General features: G+C 40.7%; 1 protein-coding gene across 3 annotated transcripts in view; it reads right to left on the bottom strand.

Annotated features, from left to right (window-relative positions):
- LOC141167079 (scaffold attachment factor B2-like) overlaps window positions 1-21,276 on the bottom strand; it is a 183,333-nt gene that overhangs the window by 15,775 nt on the left and 146,282 nt on the right. For all 3 annotated transcript variants that reach the window (XM_073654455.1, XM_073654621.1, XM_073654535.1), the window contains exon 16: window positions 7,715-7,809. In XM_073654455.1, coding sequence (XP_073510556.1) covers window positions 7,715-7,809 — 95 coding nt within the window. The remainder of the gene's footprint in view (window positions 1-7,714; window positions 7,810-21,276) is intronic.

Here is a 21,276-nt window from a genome sequence, read left to right as displayed (position 1 = left end):
CCATACATAAATATTATTGTGGGCAAAAAAAACACAATAAAAAGTACCCATATATGGTATTGACGGGTCCAGAACGACCTGTCCTATAAAACTGTCCCACTAGTTAACCCCTTTAGTGAACATACAAAAAATACAAAAGCAAAAGACCATGCATTAGCATCATACCGCCAAACAAAAAACGCAATAAGACGCGATAAAAAAAAAAAGAATGCAAATAAAAATGGTATAGCTGGAAACGTCATGTGGTCCTGCGAAAAACAAGCCGCCATACAGCTCCATCGGCCGAAAAATAAAAAAAAGTTATAGCTTTCACAATAAAGCAAAACAAAAAATATTTTTTCTATAAAATGGTTATTGTGTAAAAGCGCCAAAACATAAAATAATATAAATGTAGTACCGCTGTAATCATACTGACCCGAAGAATAACGCTGCCTTATCAATTTTATCACATGCGGAACGGTTTAAAAAAACAAAAAACAAAACAATTCCCGAGTTGTTGGTTTTTGTTTGTTTCTACCTCCCAAAAATTGGAATAGAAAGCGATCAAAAAATGTCACGTGCCCAAAAATGGAACCAATAAAAACGTCAACTTGTCCCGCAAAAAACAAGCCGTCACACGACTGTTGGCCGAAATACGCAAAAATTCTAGCTCTCAAAATATGGCGATGCAAAAACTAGTCTTTGCAAAAAAAAAAAAAAACACGTCTTTTAGTGTGTGACAGCTGTCAATCATAAAAACCCGACATGAATCTGGCATCGCTGTAATCGCACCGACCCGAAGAATTAAGTCGTCTAATCACTTATACCGCACGAGGAACGGAATAAAAAATAAACTCTAGGGTTATGGTTGTGTTAGGGTTAGGGTTGTGCTAGGGTTAGGATTGGGATTTTTTCAAAAGTAAAGAAAAAAAAAAAAAGACGACGACATGGCGACTAGTGTTGAGCGCAAGTGCTTGCTACTTGAGTTTGCATCGGGTGCTTGGGTATGCATCGAGTATCGTGGGTGCTGGAGTGACATGCTAGAGTCTCCTCCCCATATGTTTTGCAGCTGTTATACAGCCAAAAAACCTCACGGGGATTGCCTGCCATGCACGAGCGATCCCTGCATATTGTTCTTTTTTGGGCGTCTAATAACCGTGAAACATGCGGGCAGGGACTCGAGCATGTCACTCGAGCCCGCGCAATAGATAGTGCATACCTGAGTACCTGATGCAAACTCCAGTAGCGAGCACTTGCGCTCAAGACTAATGACAACTTATTCAATATGATGACTTAATGTTATCAAATTCTGTGTCGTACCTCTGGGTTCAAAATGTTCACTATACCCCTTGATAAAATCCTTGAGGGGGCTAGTTTCCAAAATGGTGTCACTTGTGGGGGGTTTCCACTGTTTAGGCACACAGGAGCTCTCCAAATGCAACATGGCGTCCGCTAATTATTCAAGCAAATTTTACATTCATAAAGTCAAATAGCGCTCCTTCCCTTCCGAACCCTGCCGTGCGCCCAAACAGTGGTTTGCCCCCATATATGGGGTATTGGCGTGCTCAGGAGAAATTGTACAACAAATTTTGGGGTCCATTTATTCCTGTTACCCTTGCAAAAATAAAAAAAATTGGGGTCTCAAGTAACATTTTTGTGAAAAAAGTTAAATGTTCATTTTTTTCTTCAACATTGCAAAAATTCCGGCGAAGCACCTGAAGGGTTAATAAACTTCTTGAATGTGGTTTTGAGCACCTTGAGGGGTGCAGTTTTTAGAATGGTGTCACTTTTGCCTATTTTCTGTCATAAAGGCCCCTCAAAGTCACTTCAAATGTGATGTGGTCCCTCAAAAAATGGTTTTGTAAATTTTGTTGGAAAATTTAGAAATCGCTGGTCTACTTTTAACCCTTATAGCTCACTATCAAAAAAAAATTTTGGTTCCAAAATTGTGCTGATGTAAAGTAGACATGTGGAAAATGTTATTTATTAACTATTTTGTGTGACATCTTTCTGATTTAAGGGCATAAAACTAAAAAATTTTAAAATTGTAAAATTTTCAAAATTTGCCAAATTTCCGTTTTTTTCACAAATAAACGCAAGAGTTATTGAAGAAATTTTACCAGTATCATGAAGTACAATATGTCACGAAAAAACAGTCTCAGAATCAGGGGGGTTCGTTGAAGCGTTCCAGAGTAATTACCTCAAAGTGACAGTGGTCAGAATTGTAAAAATTGGCCTGGTCATTAATGTGCAAGCCACCCTTGGGGGTAAAGGGGTTAAGGAGTCTGTTTATGGCATGAGAAATTTGTTTACATAAGGTTTTTATTTTAGGACAGCTCCAGAAAATGTAGAGCAAGTTACCAGGGAAGCCACAATTTCTCCAACACAATGGACAATTTTCAGAATTTATAAGAGATATTCTGGAGGGGGTATATAACCAGTAGCTTATAGAGCATAGGAATAGCCAATACCATTTTCCCATTGTTGCAAATGTAGTAAAAATTACTACATCTGATTCCAACCGTGACATATAAACATTTTTTTTTACTAAGGTGTTGTTGTCTTTATTGAAGCAATTATATACATTTTTAGTGCTCAAAAAAACCTATGGTCGATATTGCAGTGGAGAGAAGAAAGTATTTCTGATTTTGGAGATTTGTTGAGTACGAATTTATGGACGTGTTCATTCAGAATAGTAAAAAATAGAAAATCTGAGGATAGCAGGCCGAATTTAGATTTGAGATATCTAAAGGTTAAAAAATGGTTTCCATCTTTGATTTTTATTATCCCAGATTGAGTCCATGAGGTAGGAATTTAAAAATTATATATAGTTGCTATGAGGGATAAGAAGAAATTTTTAACACAGTCGAATTTAGTAGATCCTCTGTTGGCAGAATTTAGTAGATCCTCTGTTGGGTTTTGCCAGTATTTTCCAGGTCTTAGTAGAAGCCTGGAAAATGGGGTGTGAAGGTTCACATAGACATCTATTTAAGTCCCCTCTAAGTAGCAAGTCTTGGAGAGGAGAGTTATTGTTTTGAGCAAGTTCAAAAAGTAACCAAGCGGGTGAGGGTTCCTGTCTGAGCCAATATAGTAAGCAGAAATGCTAGGGAAACCTAGACCACTTATTTTTGTAAAGTATATCAGAGGCAACTCTTGCCTTCTTATAGTTTCAAATGAAGGAATTGATTAAGTTTTGGATTTTGATAAGGAAGGAAGAGGGAATGATGAGCGGAAGGGTTCTAAAAATGTTAATTTTGGAGAGTATAAATGTCTTTATTATCAAAGTTTTTCCTACCCAAGAGATCGGAGTTACCAAAGCCAGAAAGGTCAGTGGAAATGATTTTGATGTTTAAGTTAGCTGAGATTATAGATTTTATAAAAGATTATACCCAAGTATGAAATTTCTCTCTCCTCCCAACTAAATGGCGTTAATTTAAACGTCGCCTAAATTAAAATGGAAGATTTTGGATTTTGTACAATTTTAAATTAAGAGACATTTGAAAAGGAATTTAGAATGGTTAGAAGTTCCCTAATGGAATTGAGGGAGTCCGATAATGTTAAAAGTAAGTCATCAGCAAATAGGCCGATTCTGAAGTGGTGTGATGGAACCTGAAATCCTGCGAGAGGGGTTGTTTCGAATATTTTGTGCAAGGGATTCCATAGCCAATACAATTAACAGTGGGGAGAGGGGACATCCCTGTCTAGTACCATTTGTAATTGGGAATGATGTGAACAGATGATTATTAGCGTAAAAGTTTGTGCTTGGGTTGGAGTAAAGAGCGAAAATGGATGATAGAAATTGGTCCTTAAAGCCAAATTTAGAGACTTCACTTTAGGTAATCCTTCAATAAGTTTATTAGGTGCTTCACAGGAACTGAAGCAATGCTCAAGGAAAAAAAATTGCATTAACTTTTTCCACAAAAGTTTTACTTTAGACCCAATTTTTATTTTCACAAGGGTAACAAGAGAAAATGGACTAAGAAATTTGTTGTGCAATTTCTCCTGAGTACGCTGATACCCCATATGTGGTGGAAAACCACTTTTTGGGCGCACAGCGGGGCTTGGAATTTAAGGCGCACGGTTTGATTTTCTCAACGCAAAATTGTCTGGAATCGAGACTGGACGCCATGCCGCATTTGGAAAGCCCCTGATGTGCCTAAACAGTTGAAACCCCCCACAAGTGACCCAATTTTGGGAACTAGACCCCTCAAGGAACTTATATAAATGAGTGGTGAGCACTTTGAATCCCCAGGTGCTTCACATAAGTTTATAACAGAACAGGGAAAAATCAAATAAAAAAACAAACAAAAAAAAAACATTTTTTCCACAAAAAGATTTTGGCCCCAAATTTATTTTCACAATGGTAACAGGAGAAAATGGACCCCCCAAAAATTAGTGCAAATTTTCATGAGTACCCGATACCAGATATGAGGGAGAAAACTACTGTTTGGGTACACGTCATGGCTCAGAAGGGAAGAAGTAAATTTGCAGACTTTGACGGAATGGTCTGCGGGGGTCATGTTACATTTAGAGATCACCTAAAATGCCTTAACAGTAGAAACCCACACAATAGACCCTATACTGGAATTGATCTAGTGTTTACCTGGTATGTGAATTTTATAATATGGTGGCATACACATAAATTGTGCAGAGGTCATCAGGTTGACATATGTGATTTGTTTAAGACAGACATTAATTTAGTAGTCCATGGATGTGTGGTACAGTCAGGAGCATTCTTTTATACACAGGACAGGTTTGTCAGGCAGGTGTTCCTTTGCGAAATGGTGTCGTCTCTTATCCCCCTTCTAAAACACCCTCAACACCTCTTTTGCAACCTTCCTTTCTTTGAGATTTGAGATACCTCACAGGCGATATATTGACCTTGTAAGAAACGAGCACCTTCAGTTCCGGAAGCACTGGGGCCCTCCCCTTCCAGACTGCCAAATACTAGGGCCTTAATCAATACCTCCTGGGATCGAATATATGTACTGGTCTGGCTAGCACATCGTGATAGCATGAAAGCACTGTACATTGCCATCTGTATGACGTGCACGGCAAGCTTTTTGCACCGCACCTTGGCTTTTCTCATGGTACTGTACGGCTGGAGGACTTTACAGGAAAGATCAAGTCCTCCCATGTTCTTGTTGTATCCCAGTACACAGTTTGCTTTGTGGACCTGTGTAGAGGAAACTCGTACAGCGGTGGAGGTGCTGCCATCACCATATATGGTGGCCAAGAAAAGGACATCCCCCTTGCCCTTGTACTTGACCACCAGCATGTTTTCGCTACATTGGGCTCAGCTCTCACCCTTTCTGAGCAGCTGCCCATGAGTCTTAGGGAGGCCTTTCTGATTCTGCGGTAGCTCGCACAGAGAGGGACTTGAAGAGTGTGATGCTGGTATATAAAATTTATCTACGTAGAGATAACCTTTATCCAGCAGTGGGTGCATCAAATCACACTCACTCCCAGGACAGGGGGTGATTCAGGGGGTTTAATCTGGGTGTCCTTCCCTTCATAAACTCTAAACCTGTGGGTGTACCCTGAGGTACTCTCGCACAGCTTATAGAGTTTAATTACGTACCTTGCCCTCTGACTGGGCAAGTATTGTCGGAATTTGAGCCTCCAATTGAAAAATATTAGGGACTCATCCACGCAGATGTCCCATTGGGCAATGTACAACTCCGCAAACTTGTTGCTGAAGTGATCAATGATGGGCCGAACTTTGAAAAGACGGTCATAGTTGAGGTGATTTCCGGGCATTATTAAAACATTTACGGGTCATAGCCTTGCGGAATAGTGAAGTGTTGTATAAAACATCAACACTCCAGTATTGCCAAAGCTCCGGCTTCTTCACTAACCTTATGTGAACGACTGGGCCCCAAAACATCTTCATTTCTTCTGCGCCTACAGGGGTCCAATTAGAAAATGAAGAAGTGGTGTTTTTGGCCAAAAATTGCTGGGCGTACAAATTTGTCTCAACCACCATGAGGTTTACAAAATCCTCAGTGAAAAAGATGATTTCCGTGAGGCCGGTGGTGTCAAATTGGATTCCTGATTGCGCCACAAAATCAGGAATCTGTGGCTCAATCTCTGGGGGGAGGGGTGAGGTCCATATGAAGTCATTAATGGTGGGGGCTGGTTCATTTTCAGTCCTGGGGCGTCTGCGTGGCGATTTTTTTTTCATCACTTGAGGAGGATGAAAAATACAGGAAGCATATGCTTCCTCCACTGAATACCATGTTTGGGACGAATGGGGCGACATTTTTTTCACGCATGTTGTGTTTTTGTGTACCAAATTTTTTTCAGGTGTGTGTGCGCTTGTGAGAGCATTTGGTGTCAACTTTTATTTAGAAAGTATTTTTTTTTTAAAAATATAATTAGAAAGAAAAAGAAAAAAAAAAGTAAAATAAAAAACACACAAACTGACATCACTAACTCCCCTCCCTCCACCCCCCCAAAAAACCTCAAAACAAGCTGAGCACCCACCCACAGCGGATACTAACCCGGACTACATTCAGTAAATAATACTGTAGTAGTTGCCGATTGCTACAGTATATTTTTACTGTCCCTAATCTAATCCCATGAACTAATCTATTACTATGGATTTTTTTCACAAAAAAACAAACAAAAAGAAAGTACGGCTGCTAATCAGTGAAGTGCATCTGATCAGCAGCTCGGCAGCTGTAGGACACACACACACAGAGTGGTGCAAAGGGGTAAGAAAGAAAAAAAAAAAATAGGCAGGGACAAAAATAAAGTACTGGAAAACAGCGAGCACGAGTGTAGATAAATTTTTTGGGTCACTTATCAGTGCTTGGCGGCTGTAGGATGCAAGCACGGAGGTGGAGAAAAAAAATAGAGGGTGAGGAGAGGTGGATTGGTGTGGATTGGGAAAGATCAGGGATCAGGAACATATCAGGAAAGGATCATCAATGTCTTCTTTCTTCTTCAGCAGCAGCACCAGCAGAAGTGATGGTACCGGCTTGAAAAAGTCTGACACCACAAGGCCCAGCACAGCACAACAGAACGACACAACCACCTAGTACATGTCCGCAGCTAGAATGAGGAAGTACAGGTCACGTCACGTCTGTGACATCGTCAGATTGCACCAGAGATTGCGCTGGTGACGCCGTGGTTGCTAGGCTCCAGCCTCTGATCGGTGCCGTTACAGCACAGATCACAGGCTGGACATCAGTGTTAAAGGCAATTTAATTGCCTTAAACATTGAAAATGCTGTGATTGGAAGCTCACTTCTGAATAGTCAATCACAGCGATCGTCGTTGCTGGGGGTTGTCGCCAGCTCCTGGGACGAGTGCACGTGCCCTTCAGGTGATCACCATGACTGCAGTGCCACATTTTAGCCATGACGTTAAATACTTCGCAACCATGACATACTGGGTACGTTCAAGGTCGGGAAGAGGTTAAAGGGGACTACCTTGAGGGCAAATCAACAGGTATATGTAAACTACTGGGACTCTAGTTCAAAGTTTTTTTTCTCTCTGAGAACTTACTAATGCCAATCAAAAAATAACTGTGCCAAGAACTTTTATTTTTTTTTTTTTATTTAGGCTTGTTATATAAAAGTTGCATGGGTAACACATTACTGCTGCTTGGGTAAAGAGCAAAACGTAGGTTACACCACCATTTTAAGAAACATTGGTAGTGGGATTGATCGTTCACTGTGAACAAAAAAAAAAACAACAATCTTTATTCTAACATTTATGCTATTACAAACCTTCCATGTGCTGGCATGCCTCTCCCCTCATTGCCACGCCGATCATAATGTCCCCACTCATCACGTCGTTCTCTTCCATGGCGATCTGGATAATTCTAGAAGAGGGAAATGCAATTTTTACTAACGGAAACCATGCATCTCTTGTCACGTTTACTTCAAAAGATTTTTGATAAAATTGTCATCTCAAAAATGAGATTCAACATGGGTAAACATGAGCTGTCTCTCCAGCACAAATCGGATATAGAAGGGAAAAGAACTATATAATTTAGCAGAGACAAGATACCATCTAGACAGACGTTTATTTTACCGATGGAGTGGTGCTCCTAATCTAAGGTGCAGAGGCACCTACTCTCATACTTGCCTGCCGCTATCTTCACCTTCCATTACCACCATTCCCGTCGGTCTCCAGCATTTTGTAACCTGCCGGATCGGTCAAGTGTTTGCTAGAGAAAGCCAGGTCACTTTTCAATGCAAGTCTATGAGCGCCTCATTCTGGTTCTCAGACTTGCATTGAGAACTTGTAACTGTGACTTCTAGCCAGTCAGAACTTGCGCTCACAAGATGTCTCTGTGTGACCGGAGCGACGCTGATAAAAAGGTGAACACGCTGGCAAGTACAGTAATGAGGCTATGAGCAGGAACCATAGATTAGAAGCACCACTACAAAGAGTAAAACAAAACAAAAACATTGGAGTGGTACATTAATGAGACGCCTGACATGGAGGAGTAAGCCCAGGGGACCATGGCAGAACATAGCATCTCTGTATATTAAGTAACAAAACCTTCTCCTGATATACAATATTTGCAGATCTGCACCAGAATGCAGAAGCAGAGACCCCGATTCCAGCAACATGTCGCTTACTGGGCTGTGTTTTGCGGTTTCAATACAGTGCTTTATCAGCAGGAGATTATCACTAGAGGACAACTGGCCTCATGCATCCTAGTCCAACCACACCCCCACCACTTATTAGTACAGTGTACACAGAAAGCTGTGTAGTGAGGGTGGGTGTTATACACAGCCCAACAGGGGGGGCTAGGGTTGATGTTACTCCAATTGCTTTCTTTTCCACCCTAAAACAAAGCATCAGGGACTGCGGGCCCTTACCACAGCTTCGGTCATCGAAATCCCGATAAGATGTTGAAACGAGGGATGAAAAAGCAAAATTGTCACATGATTTTTCAGAATCAAGGTTAAAAATATTGTTGGAATTGTTATTTTACTATTGGCATTATTTGGTGAAACCAACCAAGCCAGAACAGATTAAGTCAGGATGGATGTCTGTTAGTCTACTGGCCAAAAATTTTGCACAATGTTTAAGATCGGTGTATAATGGAGAAATACTTTGGTAATTAATCAAAGATAGCAATGGTTGAGAAATAGCAGTAAAGGTAGCCTGTAGCATATAAGATCTGGATAAAAGGACAAAATATGGTATAGTGCGGAACAAAGCATAATTACCAGGATTTAGGACGAGAGAGATGGTGGTTTTGGATTTCTTCTGTTTGATCCAATTTGCAATCAATTTCGAGGGCTTGTTTAAAAGAAAAGTAATATGACATTTTGTATACTTTTTTTTTTTCACTAAACTCAACCAAGTGACCCCGTAACTCCATTCTAAATCTCAGTGATTCAGTATAAATAAAAAAAACAAAAAAGTTTGCAAAAATGCATAATCTAATTTTTTTTCTAATACATAACTTATTTATTTTTGTAGCCTATTGCTGTATTAAAACCTTTTTTACCATTGCTCTTTGTGCTACATAAAGTAAAAAGGACTGACATCAGAGGAAGTGTTCTCATGAAAATAAATTAAAAAAAAAATAGATGTTACTGCTTAATCGAAGAAAATAAAATTTCTCCAGGTTGTTAGAATCACACTGCGAGGGAAAATTAAATAAAGATATTGGGGTGTTATTGAACCACGGACAGTCGCCGGACTTCACAGATTTAATCTTGGTCAAAGAATAAAGGTCAGCTAGAGTCAACTCAATCCTAGAGAAGGAGTATGCCTCTGGAAATAAAATATGTATTCCCTAGCATCGAATGTGTCATATAGTCCTCCAGTTAGCCCAGAGGTGTGACAATGCCATTTAACAGCAAAGAATGGATGTACAGTCTAGAGATGAGATGGGGACAAGATTGAAATCTCCTAAAAGTATGAAGTCATCTTGAGCACGCGGTTGACAAGACAGTTGCGTATTAGAAAGTTCAGGAGTTGTGTCCTCTACCTGGGAGACTCTAGGATTCCACCTCGGTAAACTTAAAGGAAATGGTGAAGAGTTGAATGTCTACTTTCCAAGCGCTAAAATTCTCCATTGTTTGGAGCATGGTCCAGATGTGGAGGGAAGTTCATCAGAAGTGGTTAAAGCCAGAAAGGGATGACCTCTTACCTGTTCCCCCAATACAGAAGTTGTAAGGGGTGGAATTCAGAGGGTTAAGTTCAAGCTCTTTACTTTAGGGCTGCCAGATGGTACTGTACCTTCTGATTGTTCCTCCGAGCTGAACAACAGGAAGAGTGTACCACTTGTCATTCTGCCCGGAAAATCGTGCTCCTTGTGAGTCGAGACCCTTATGCTCAACTCCAAATTGAGTACTCGTTTCCTCAGTGCACAGCTGTATTCACTGTATTCTCAGGTTCATTGACTTAAATCAGCTTCTTCTAAAGGAAAGAGAAGGCGTTGGGAGAGAGCAGAAAGTGGTAGCGCTGTGCTCACTAGGAATGCCAGAGCACACCGCTGCAGTCCTACCCGCTTTGCCCTCTGCCTTTGAAAAATAAGCAGTCATCTCCTTGGAATCTTCTTCCACTTACCCAGATCTCGACATTTAAATGAATCTAAATGAAAGTCCAAAAGCAGTGGCAGAAAAATAAAATGAAAAATTGAGCTTTTAAGTTGCTTTCCCAGAGGTAGCTTCCAGAGCTCAGATTAACAAGTCCATCTTGCTCAGCAGTCAAGCCCCCACTTTTACAAAAGGAAGGCATCATATATTTTAGTTTTATTCATACACTACAAATGGTTAAAGTGATATCCATTGATGACATTACTGAAGTCCAAGCGGTAATTCAGTCCTGTCCAGAAGTCCCAGCATATCCTTGGATAAGGATTCCACGGTTTCAGTGATGCATTGTCTCAGGTCGTTCAAATCTTATGGCCATGATACCGAAAGCTTGGTGTAGCATGTTATTACATCTGGCAATCATGGAGGCCAGCACAACATTGATGAATTGTTTCAGCCACAGGCTATTTAAAGAGAAACGGTCATGTCCCCTAACACTATTAACTTGCAGATATGGTATTACTCTGCAGGTTAATGGAGTTCTAAAGCTGCCCGGCCACCGTACTGAAAGCCCGGCTACTGGGAGGAAATTAACTATTTCTCCTGGCTGCCTCCGGCTTTCAGTCAGAGGCATGGCTTCAGTCAAGGCTCAGTACACTGAGCAAAGGCTGTAAGCATGCTGTGGCACATTGACCATTGACTGACAACTGTCTTTTAGTTTAACAATGCTCACCGTGAACAGATTAACCCCATATTTGCAGCTTAATAGCGTTTGGCGACATGACAGGTTTCCTTCAGCATGTCGAAAGAGTTTCATTCAGGCATCTATTAACAGCCAAAAGAAAATGAAGAGATGCACCATCCTGCTGATAGATTGTTTGGCAAGTCGTCCTCCATCTTTGGTTTAAGCCATTCCTTTAACATGCTCATGTAGAAGTTGCCAGTGACCGTAATGTCTGGAAATATACTAGAAAACATACACCTTTGCACCTGCTCATAGCACATTGAGTACTATGGGTGAATCCCTCATATGCTCAGTAAGGGGACAGGTTTTTTGGGGCTTAGAAAAACCATAGCACTGAACACCTGCCTGACAGTGAATTCGTCCTCTTCCAATTGGCCGAGCAAGTTAATGGCAAAGTCACGGCTTTTGAGTTTGTCATCTGCTTTAAACTTATGAAGATAAGATCTCTATGGCTTAAAACGTAGACATTCTTGTAAAATCTGATATACTGCGGTTTGCTTGAAAGTTTCACTGTAATGTCACTACAGGCCCCGTTCTTGCAGAATAGAACAAGCAAAAAGCTTTTTCTTGCTACAATATCACCAATGTAGGTCACACCATGTAAGCTCATTTTAAATGTGATGTAACAAAGCAAGGTTAGCTTGGATTTTCAGTCACTGACCCTTTACTTTATGTCATAAGAGACAATTGGAACTCATGTAATAATGTTCAACATGAATCTTCTATTTAAATGGAAAAAATTCTGACAAGAATAAAATGTTTTAGTTAAAACAAGACCTTCATCAGTCCTTTGGATGGTGAAGTATTGCATGTAGCAGCACTAAGTGAACATCTGCGGTGTTCACCGATTAGACAGGGAGTGCTCCCTGTCTAAGCGGTGGACACAGCAGACATTCACTTAGCACTATTACATGCAGTACTTCACCATCCAGAGGACTGATGAAGGTCTTGTTGAAAATCCAAAAAAGAATAAGACGTTTTGGTCAATACATTTAACCAAAAGATTCATGTTTAACATATTACATGAGTACCAAGTGTCTTTTACGATATAAGCAACGGATTGGGATCCTACTTGTGCACCTTGGCTCCTGAAGTGCCGTGCTTTTTTTTCAAACGCAGTTCATTTTTTTATGTTCCTTTCTCAATCACCCTGTACAGTGTTAATGGAAAGGAGGAGATGAGAAATAATAATATTTATAATTTCTTCTAAAACAGCATCATTGTGGTCTAGGTTCTAAATCTACACAAAAATGACACTAGAGAAAAATAAGTTTCTTAGGGTAACACAATGTAGTGAGACGTGAATCCAGGTAAGCCATCACAACTGGATTCCTCTGGGTTTTAGTATTGTGATCGGGCTCCAATACCCAAGTTTGCTCTTGAGATACATACAAGCTGGCAGTAGAATGTGTTTCCTGTACTCAAAGGGATTCTCCAGGTATGTAATAAAATGGCCCACAATCACAAAAATCAAACGGAGCCCATCCTAGTCATGTGTCAGGACAGACTGTATAAAAAATACCCTCAAACTTCCATGTGTGTTTAATAGTGAAGAAGGGTGTAACCTTCCTTTGGTACTAAAGTAGTTAGAATAACCTGTTCCCATGGTTAGGTCTCTCTGAACTGCGGTTAGGTCAAGTTAAGGGGTTAGCTTCAGTGGTACAGTCAGAGTAGAGGGGGGAACACTGTCTCAGTAAGGCGTGGAGCATATCTGGGATTTAGTTTGACTTATTTCCTTGTGGAGCTGTAGTACTTTTAATTGGCCACAAGATGCCACTGTCGGGCGCAGCTCTTAGTGAGAGCCTGCTACCAGAATGACAGTGAGGGATTAACTGCCGCAGGGGCGGAGCATCCTAGGTAACGTCTGGAGAATTTTCCAGAAAGTGTCAGTTGGAGTCCTATCAGAGTTGTGACAGGAAGCCTTATGGGCAGACAGCCAGGGAAATTGGCTGCTAGGGTAGACGGGGGGGGGGCTCCCACCCTCAGACAGTGGATAAGGAGTGTAAATATCTCTTCACTCAGGAGTCCCATTAGCTGGCCGGAGAAACTCAATGGAGGTATTGAGGACCCGGGGCACGTCTAGTCTGCAGGTAGCAGAGGAAGATAGGACTTCAGGCTAAGCCGTGAGGGAGATATAGGATCCGGACACACTGTCACTGGTGAGGAAACTTAACTTCAGCTAGAGAATGGAGTTAGAGAGTTGCTTCACCTAAAGAGAGCACCAGGGCTAAAGAAGTTTCTAGCACCTGTATGGGAGATGAAAACCTGTTGGGCCTTATCCACTATACCTGACTGTAAATACTGTATATACTCCTCTCCCGTAAAATCCTAGTTATGGTTAAGAACTTCGTGTCCTCTTAATTTATTGCTGCCCTGGTCCCAGAAGAGAAATGCCTGGAGACACCCGAGATCGGATGGTTTAAAGTAAGTGAAGAATGTCACATACCCAGCCACACATCAGAGGGAGGACACAAATTGTCTGTAGGGTGTCAAAGCGAGCAGGGGCTACAACATGCCAACGACTACCTCACTGGGGCACCATACAGGTGTATGACACAAGAAGAAATAAATCTCGGCTATCAGAGGACAAGATTTTTTTTTTTAATCCAGCCTCACTTTAAAGTGACCAGTCAGCCAAGGAGAAAATAGATTTATTCTGTCACACATTGATGGGCTTCATCAGGGTAATGAGGCAAATAGCGTCTTATTCCTCCGGTCATTAGACACTACAAAATAGGATACAATTCCTGACAGTTAATAAGCAGTAGGACTGTCACCCATTATCTGCTAGTTATACAATTTGAGGCTACTGGAGCTGTACACCTATGTCGCTACAATAAGGTACATGTACCACATGAATATTACAACTGAATGACAGAGCATAGCAATCTGACCACTTGGGATACGTTTAAACATAGGTAGGAATAATCAGGCACAGAGTATAATTTTAATGTGCATTTTAAAAATATAAGTAACTAGTGCAAATTATCCAATCCCGGAACTTTAACAAATTAGATGCCATTGTTAATACATACATCTTTATTTTACTTAGCGAAGGACTGTCGGAGGAAGCAATTTTCCCTTTGTAAAACTGACTATGGACAGTGGCATCTAATTGATTTAAGTTAATTGGTTATTAACTCAACCTGGAATTTCAGTTTTTTGAGGGTGTGCATCAGTTCATGTAAAGAACATGCGTACAACTGTGAACATTTGGTTTTCTTTTTATTGTGAAGCAAACAAACAGGACAAAATAACTGAAAATTTCAGTGTGCACAACTATTCATCCCCTAAAGTTTGTACTTTGTAGAACCGCTTTTTGTGGCAATTACAGCTGCAAGTCGCTTTGGATAATTCTCTATGAGGTTTGCACATCTTGCCGCTAGGATTTTTGCCCATTCCTCATGGCAAAACTGGTCCAGCTCCTTCAAGTTAGATGGTTTCCTTTGGTGAACAGCGATCTTTAAGTCTGACCACAGATTCTCAGGTACCTCTCCTTTCTCAAGTGAAGTGGCCAGGATGTGTCTGCAAATCAGAAGTTTGTTCAAGCCAGTATTGCAGACTGGATGATTTGTTCACAACAGTGAATATACTGTACTGCAAAGTTATTTCTATTACTTTTATGTTGATGTGCTATATATACACAGTAGGTTTGTTGTGGTACCATGTTCTTTCCATAAGATAATGCTCCAGGGGATCATCAGAGATTGGGCTACTTTTTTTATTTTTTTTTTTTAATAATCCAACTTTAGAGACTTCTATATCTCAACAACTTTGTTCCTGACTAGTTTGGAGATCTCCTTAGTCTTAATGGTGTTTTGTTAGTGGTCCTCTTGCTAATGGTGTCGCAGCTTTTATTGCCCTTCAGAAAAGGTGTGTATATACTAATAGACCATGTGATAGATTGCACACAAGTGAACTTGCTTTCACTACACATGTGACTTATAAAACATAACTGCATGCATCAGAAATTTTTTTTTCATAACAAAAGGAGTGAACACATATGCACATGCCAACTTTTAGTTATTTGATCTCATAAAATTAAATTTATACCTATATTTTTCTCACTTCATCAACTTAGACCATTTAGTACAGATGAATCACACACAAATCGGATTACAAAAAGAATTAAAAACAGGTTGTAATGTCACAAAATAGGTAAAAATCCAAGGGGGAGGGTGAATACTTTCAAGAGCCACTAATTTAACCCCTTCTTGACATTTGCAGTATTTAAACGTCATGGTCGGGAAGGATTTCCCGACCAATGCAGTATATATACGTTATGGCGAACGCCGCCGGGTGTCACCTGATTCTGACAGCTGACACCCGGGACTCAGCGTCAGGAACGGTGCCAGCACCGCTCCGGGCACTTTAACCTGCTAAATGCTGTGATCAATATCTATCGCAGCATTTAGCAAGCCAGGCAAGAGGAGAAAGCCCCTCTGACCTTGGATCGGCGTCATTGAGTGGGCCAGATCGTTGCCATGGTGATCCGATGTCATCATGGGTCACCAGAGCTAGAAAACTTGCTATATCATGCTCAGAGCATAAATAAAAGTTGTTTAATCACTTATTCCACATGAGGAACGGCATACAAAATAAATAAAACAAATTATTCACCTGCTGTTGATCTGTTCATTCTGCCTCCCAAAGATCACAGTAAGGCTTGGCACACATATGCTGTGCTGTACGCTGGGCGCTTACACCAAGGTTTCCGTGTCAATTTCTGAAATACGTAATTCAAGGAGAACCCCTGGCAGAAGATTCCCTATAATGAGGCAGATGGAGGCACTGTGGACGCAGTCTAACCTGTGATCTGGCGGTGTCAGTCTTTTTAAGCGTGCATAAAAGTGCAGTTAGCTACAGTTTTGTGAACTTCTGAAAAGGACACAACTGAGCAGAGGCCAGACATAGTTCAGAGTTCAGGGATTTCATCCGAATCACGTCACTTGGAGATTTAGATGGAAACCCCAATTTATGTGCTCAGCATAGAGTGCAGGATAAATGTGATCCCAAATGTTATGCAAAATGTTCCCAATAAAAGCTTCAACTCCATCCACAAATAAAAGCTAGTCTCCACTCAGGTCTGTCATCTGTCAATGGAAATATAGGGCTTCCACAATACGGGTAGAACTAAAGCTCTGGAAAAGCGCTAAGGCTCCTCGCCCACCGAAAGAAATTTAGCAAATTCTGCGCTCCCAAAACCAAATGCTGTCCTCCCTTCTGAGCTCCAGTGTGCCTAAACCGTAGGTAGCATCCACATGTTTAGCATTTCTGTAGCAATGAGAGACCACCTAATTTACGGGTGCGTGTGCTAAGAAGCATGAACTGGGCACAACGTACTGGTCACTAACAGGGCTGTGGAGTCTAAGCCAAACCTCCAACTCCTCAATTTCCATGACACTGACTCCAACTCCGACTACATAACTCCCTCATACATGGCTCATGTTTAAGTGCTAAATTTACTGTAGCACAGATTCATCTCAGGTAAAAGTCTAGACCCTTAGATCAGGAATAAGACAAGACATTTATAGGACATTTCATAACTTTCCCAAATTCTTATGAAAAAATATTCCCCACAAACTGCATTTTACTACTGCACCCAATTTATTATATATTTTAGGAGTCGGAGTTGGTCCATTTTATACCGACTCCATAGCCCTGGTCACTACAACATACTGGTCACTACAACGGCAGTTTGCAATTTTCACTAAACATCCACTGCTGCTTGTTAATGGAAAACACCCATGGAGTCAAAATTGTCACTACACCTGTAGATAAATTCCCAAAGGGGTATAATATCCAAAATGGGGTCACTTTATGGGGAATTCTGCTAGTTTAGCATTTAGGTGCTCTACTTATGGAGTCTGCATGCTATTCTATGAAAATCTGCGCTCCAGGAGGCAAATATCGATCCATCCCTCCCAAGTCTCGCCATGTGGCTAAGCAGTACTGTACAGCCACATACGAGGTATTTCTACATTCAGCAGAAATTGTGAGACAAATTTTGGTGCCATTTCTACTCATTTCCCAGTGTGAAAATGTAAAATCTGGGGCTAAAAAAAAAATTGTGATAAAAATGTATTTTTCTTCACTGCCCAATGGTATACAATTCTGTTATCCACCAGTGGTGTCAATATTACTGCACTCCTAGATGAATTCATTGAGAGGTGTAGTTTGTAAAATGGGGTCTCTTATGGAATGTCTGCTGTTCTGGAACCTCAGGGGTTCTGCCAATGTGACATGTCAACCTCAAACCAGTCCAGAAAAATCTGAACGTCAATATGGAGCTTCATCCCTTCTGAGCTTTGCACTCTGCCTGAAAAGTAGTTTTCAACCACATATGGGGTTGCAGCGTACACAGGAAAAATTGCACAACAAATTTTGGGGTTCATTTTCTCCTGCTATCCTTGTGAAAATGGAAAACATTGGGGCCAAAACAACATTTTTTGTGGGAATAATTTTTTTTTTTAATTTTTACAGGTCCACGTTGTAAAATTCTGTGAAGCACCTGTGGGTTCAAGGTGCTGACCACACATCTAGATACATTACTTGAGGGGTCTAGTTTCCAAAATGGGGTTACTTGTGGGGGGTTCCACTGTTTAGGCACATCAGGGGCTCTCTAAACGTGACATGACACCCGGAACCATTCCATCAGTATGTGTTCCAAAACGTCACTCCTTCCTCTATTGAGCTCTGCCGTGCGCACAAACAATAGTTTTCCCCCCACATATGGGGTATCTGTGTGCTCAGGAGAAATCTCACAAATTTGGGGGTCTATTTTCTCCTGTTACCCTGCTGAAAATAAAAAATTTGGGGCTAAAACCATTTGTGGGAATTTTTTTTATTTATATATATTTTTTTTTATTTTCACGGCTCAACATTATAAACTTCTGTGAAGCACCTGGGAGTTTAAGGTGCTCACCACACATCTAGATGACCCCTCAGGGAACTTAAGTTTCCAAAATAGGGGTCCCTTGTGGGGGTTTTCCACTGTTTAGGCATATCAGGGTCTCGCCAAACGCAACATGGCGTCGGCTAATTATTCAAGCAAATTTTGCATTCAAAGAGTCAAATGGTGCTCCTTACCTCAGAGCCCTGGTGTGAACCCAAACAGTGGTTTTCCCCCACACATGGGGTATCAGTGTGCTCAGTAGCAATTGCACAACAAATTTTGAGTTCTATTTTGTCCTGTTAACCTTGTGAAAATTGAAAAATTTAGGTCTAAAGTAACATTTTCGTGAAAAAAGTTAAATGTTCATTTTTTCATTCCACATTGCTTCAGCTCCTGTGAAGCACCTGAAGGGTTAATTTTCTTGAAACTGGTTTTGAGCACCTTAAGGGATGCAGTTTTTAGAAAGGGGTAATTTTTTGGTACTTTGTCATGTAGCCCCCTTAAAGTCACTTCAAATATGATGTGGTTCCTAAAAAAAAAAAAAAAAAAAAAAAAAAAACACTGTTGGAAAAATGAGAAATCGCTGGTCATCTCTCAATCCTTATAACTTACTAGCAAAAAAAAATTAGGTTTCCAAAATTGTGGTGATGTAAAGAAGACGTGTTAAATGTTATTAACCATTTTGTGTGACATAACTCTGATTTAAAGGGCATAAAAATTGAAAGTTTGAAAATTGCTAAAAAAAAAATTCCCAAAATTATCATTTTTTCACAAAAACGCAAGTCACGTCAAAGGAATTTTACCACCATCATGACGTACAATATGTCAGGAAAAAAACTCAGCATCAGTGGGATCTGTTGAAGCGTTCCAGAATTTTTTCATTAAGCGACAGTGGTCAGAATTGTAAAATTTGGCCCAGTCATGAAGGACTAAACAGGCTCGGGGATGAAGGGGTTAATTTTAATATACAGTACAGACCAAAAGTTTGGACACCTTCTCATTTAAAGATTTTTCTGTATTTTCATGACTATGAAAATTGTACATTCACACTGAAGGCATCAAAACTATGAATTAACACATGTGGAATTATATACTTCACAAAAAAGTGTGAAACAACTGAAAATATGTCTTATATTCTAGGTTCTTCAAAGTAGCCACCTTTTGCTTTGAAGACTGCTTTGCACACTCTTGGCATTCTCTTGATGAGCTTCAAGAGGTAGTCACCGGAAATGGTCTTCCAACAATCTTGAAGGAGTTCCCAGAGATGCTTAGCACTTGTTGGCCCTTTTGCCTTCACTCTGCGGTCCAGCTCACCCCAAACCACCAATGACTTGTGTTTTCATTGGCTGTAAGCCATAATCATCATTAACAGAAAAACACTTGAAATAGATCACTGTTTGTAATGACTATATAATATACGAGTTTCACTTTTTGTATTGAACTGAAATAAATTAACTTTTGAGGATATTCTAATTTAGTGAGATGCACCTGTGAGACACACATACACTAAAATCTGTTATAATAAAATGCTTATTTTTTTCAAAAAAGAACCCAGCAAAAACAAAAATACTTAATATCACCATATCCGTAGTGACCACATTAATAATAATGCTATATTATTTAACCTGCATGGTAAAAGCAGCTTGAAGATAAATAAAATAAAACTACGGAATTGCTGACTCTGATGCCTTTTTCTTTTTGATTTCTTGTGGGGCAGGTGAATAAAGTCATGCTTCAAATTAATACTAGTGAAAACTATTGACCAACAAAAGAAAAAAAAAAGTTAACATGTCAGTTATACATGGTGAACACAATGAAAAATAGAATTAGAAAACACTTAAAGTATCAAAAAGACATTTGTACACAAGTCATTGTATGTACAACAGTAGCAAAAACACAAAAAAAAAACCTATATATTTAGTATTGTAGTGATCATATCGACCAGAATAATTACAAGTCAACTGTACTTAACCAATAAAGGGGTTGTCCACTACTCTGACAACCTCTTCTCCATTACAATATTCCCCACTGTGTAAAGACACCTTAGACTCTGGTTTGGTGCTGTTCCCACTGGGACTCCCATGACATTATGTCACGCGAGTCCTGCAGCCAATCAGCGAGCACTAATCATCGCTTCAATTTTACTTTCTTCGGAGAAAACGGACATTAAAAATAAAGTGAGAGCTGCTGCTCTTTGAGTCGATCTGCAAGTCAGTTATGTCTTAAGGAAGGGAGAATGAAGCGGCCCACGTGACAAATTAACATCAAGGAACAATGCTGCTTCACTATATAGATTTATGTGCAGGTCAGGTGATGGCCCACCCAGTCCCTGGTGCTCTGCACATGAGCTTAGAAGCTTAGGTGGGAAAACACCAAGGTTACTTACCGGTAGCCGGTTTTTCCTGAACCCATGACAGCACACCTTGAGGGATCCGCCCCATCAACGACATGAAACCGTCTGAAATAAAAGGGTGGCACCTCTACCTCGCTTCAGTTGTTTACAGAGAATTGAGAGCACCTCCCAAAAAGGTTTGACATATAACCAACACCTACAATATATATAACATCCCAAACAGTGCACATCAGGGTGTGAGAAAAAGAAAAATAGGGGAGGGGGGGGGGGGGGGGGGGGGGACTACGGGTGCTGTCATGGGTTCAGGAAAAACCGGCTACCGGTAAGTAACCTTGGTGTTTTCCCCTCACCCATGACAGCACACCTGGAAAGAATTTTGGAGAATTATGAGCACCCTAGGGAGGGACCACCGCCTGAAGTACCCTTCTCCCAAAGGTAAGGTCAGAGGAGGACAGATCCAACCGATAGGGTTTATTGAAGGGGGATGGTGTAGACCAAGTAGCAGCTCTACATATCTGATCGATTGAGAAGTCTGCCCTCTCCGCCCAGGAGGTTGCGACGGATCTGGTGGAATGAGCCTTGACATTGTCCGGGGCCGGAACTCCTGTGGACGTATATGCTAAACAAATGGCCTCCCTAAGCCACCTAGAAATGCTACCCTTGGACACCCCGTGACCTTTCCTATTCCCCTGAAAGGCCAGGAACAAGGAATGGTCCTTCCTCCATACACTAGTCATGTTAATGTACTGTAGTAGGGATCTTCTAACATCTAGGTTATGGAATCTAACTTCCCC

This window comes from Phyllobates terribilis, unplaced genomic scaffold, assembly GCF_046119375.1.
Source record: "Phyllobates terribilis strain yellow unplaced genomic scaffold, ASM4611937v1 Scaffold_1__5_contigs__length_1240528914, whole genome shotgun sequence".
NCBI classification, from domain to species: Eukaryota; Metazoa; Chordata; class Amphibia; order Anura; family Dendrobatidae; genus Phyllobates; species Phyllobates terribilis.
Note: the sequence above shows the minus strand (reverse complement) of the source record. Positions and strands in the feature narration are given on the sequence as shown.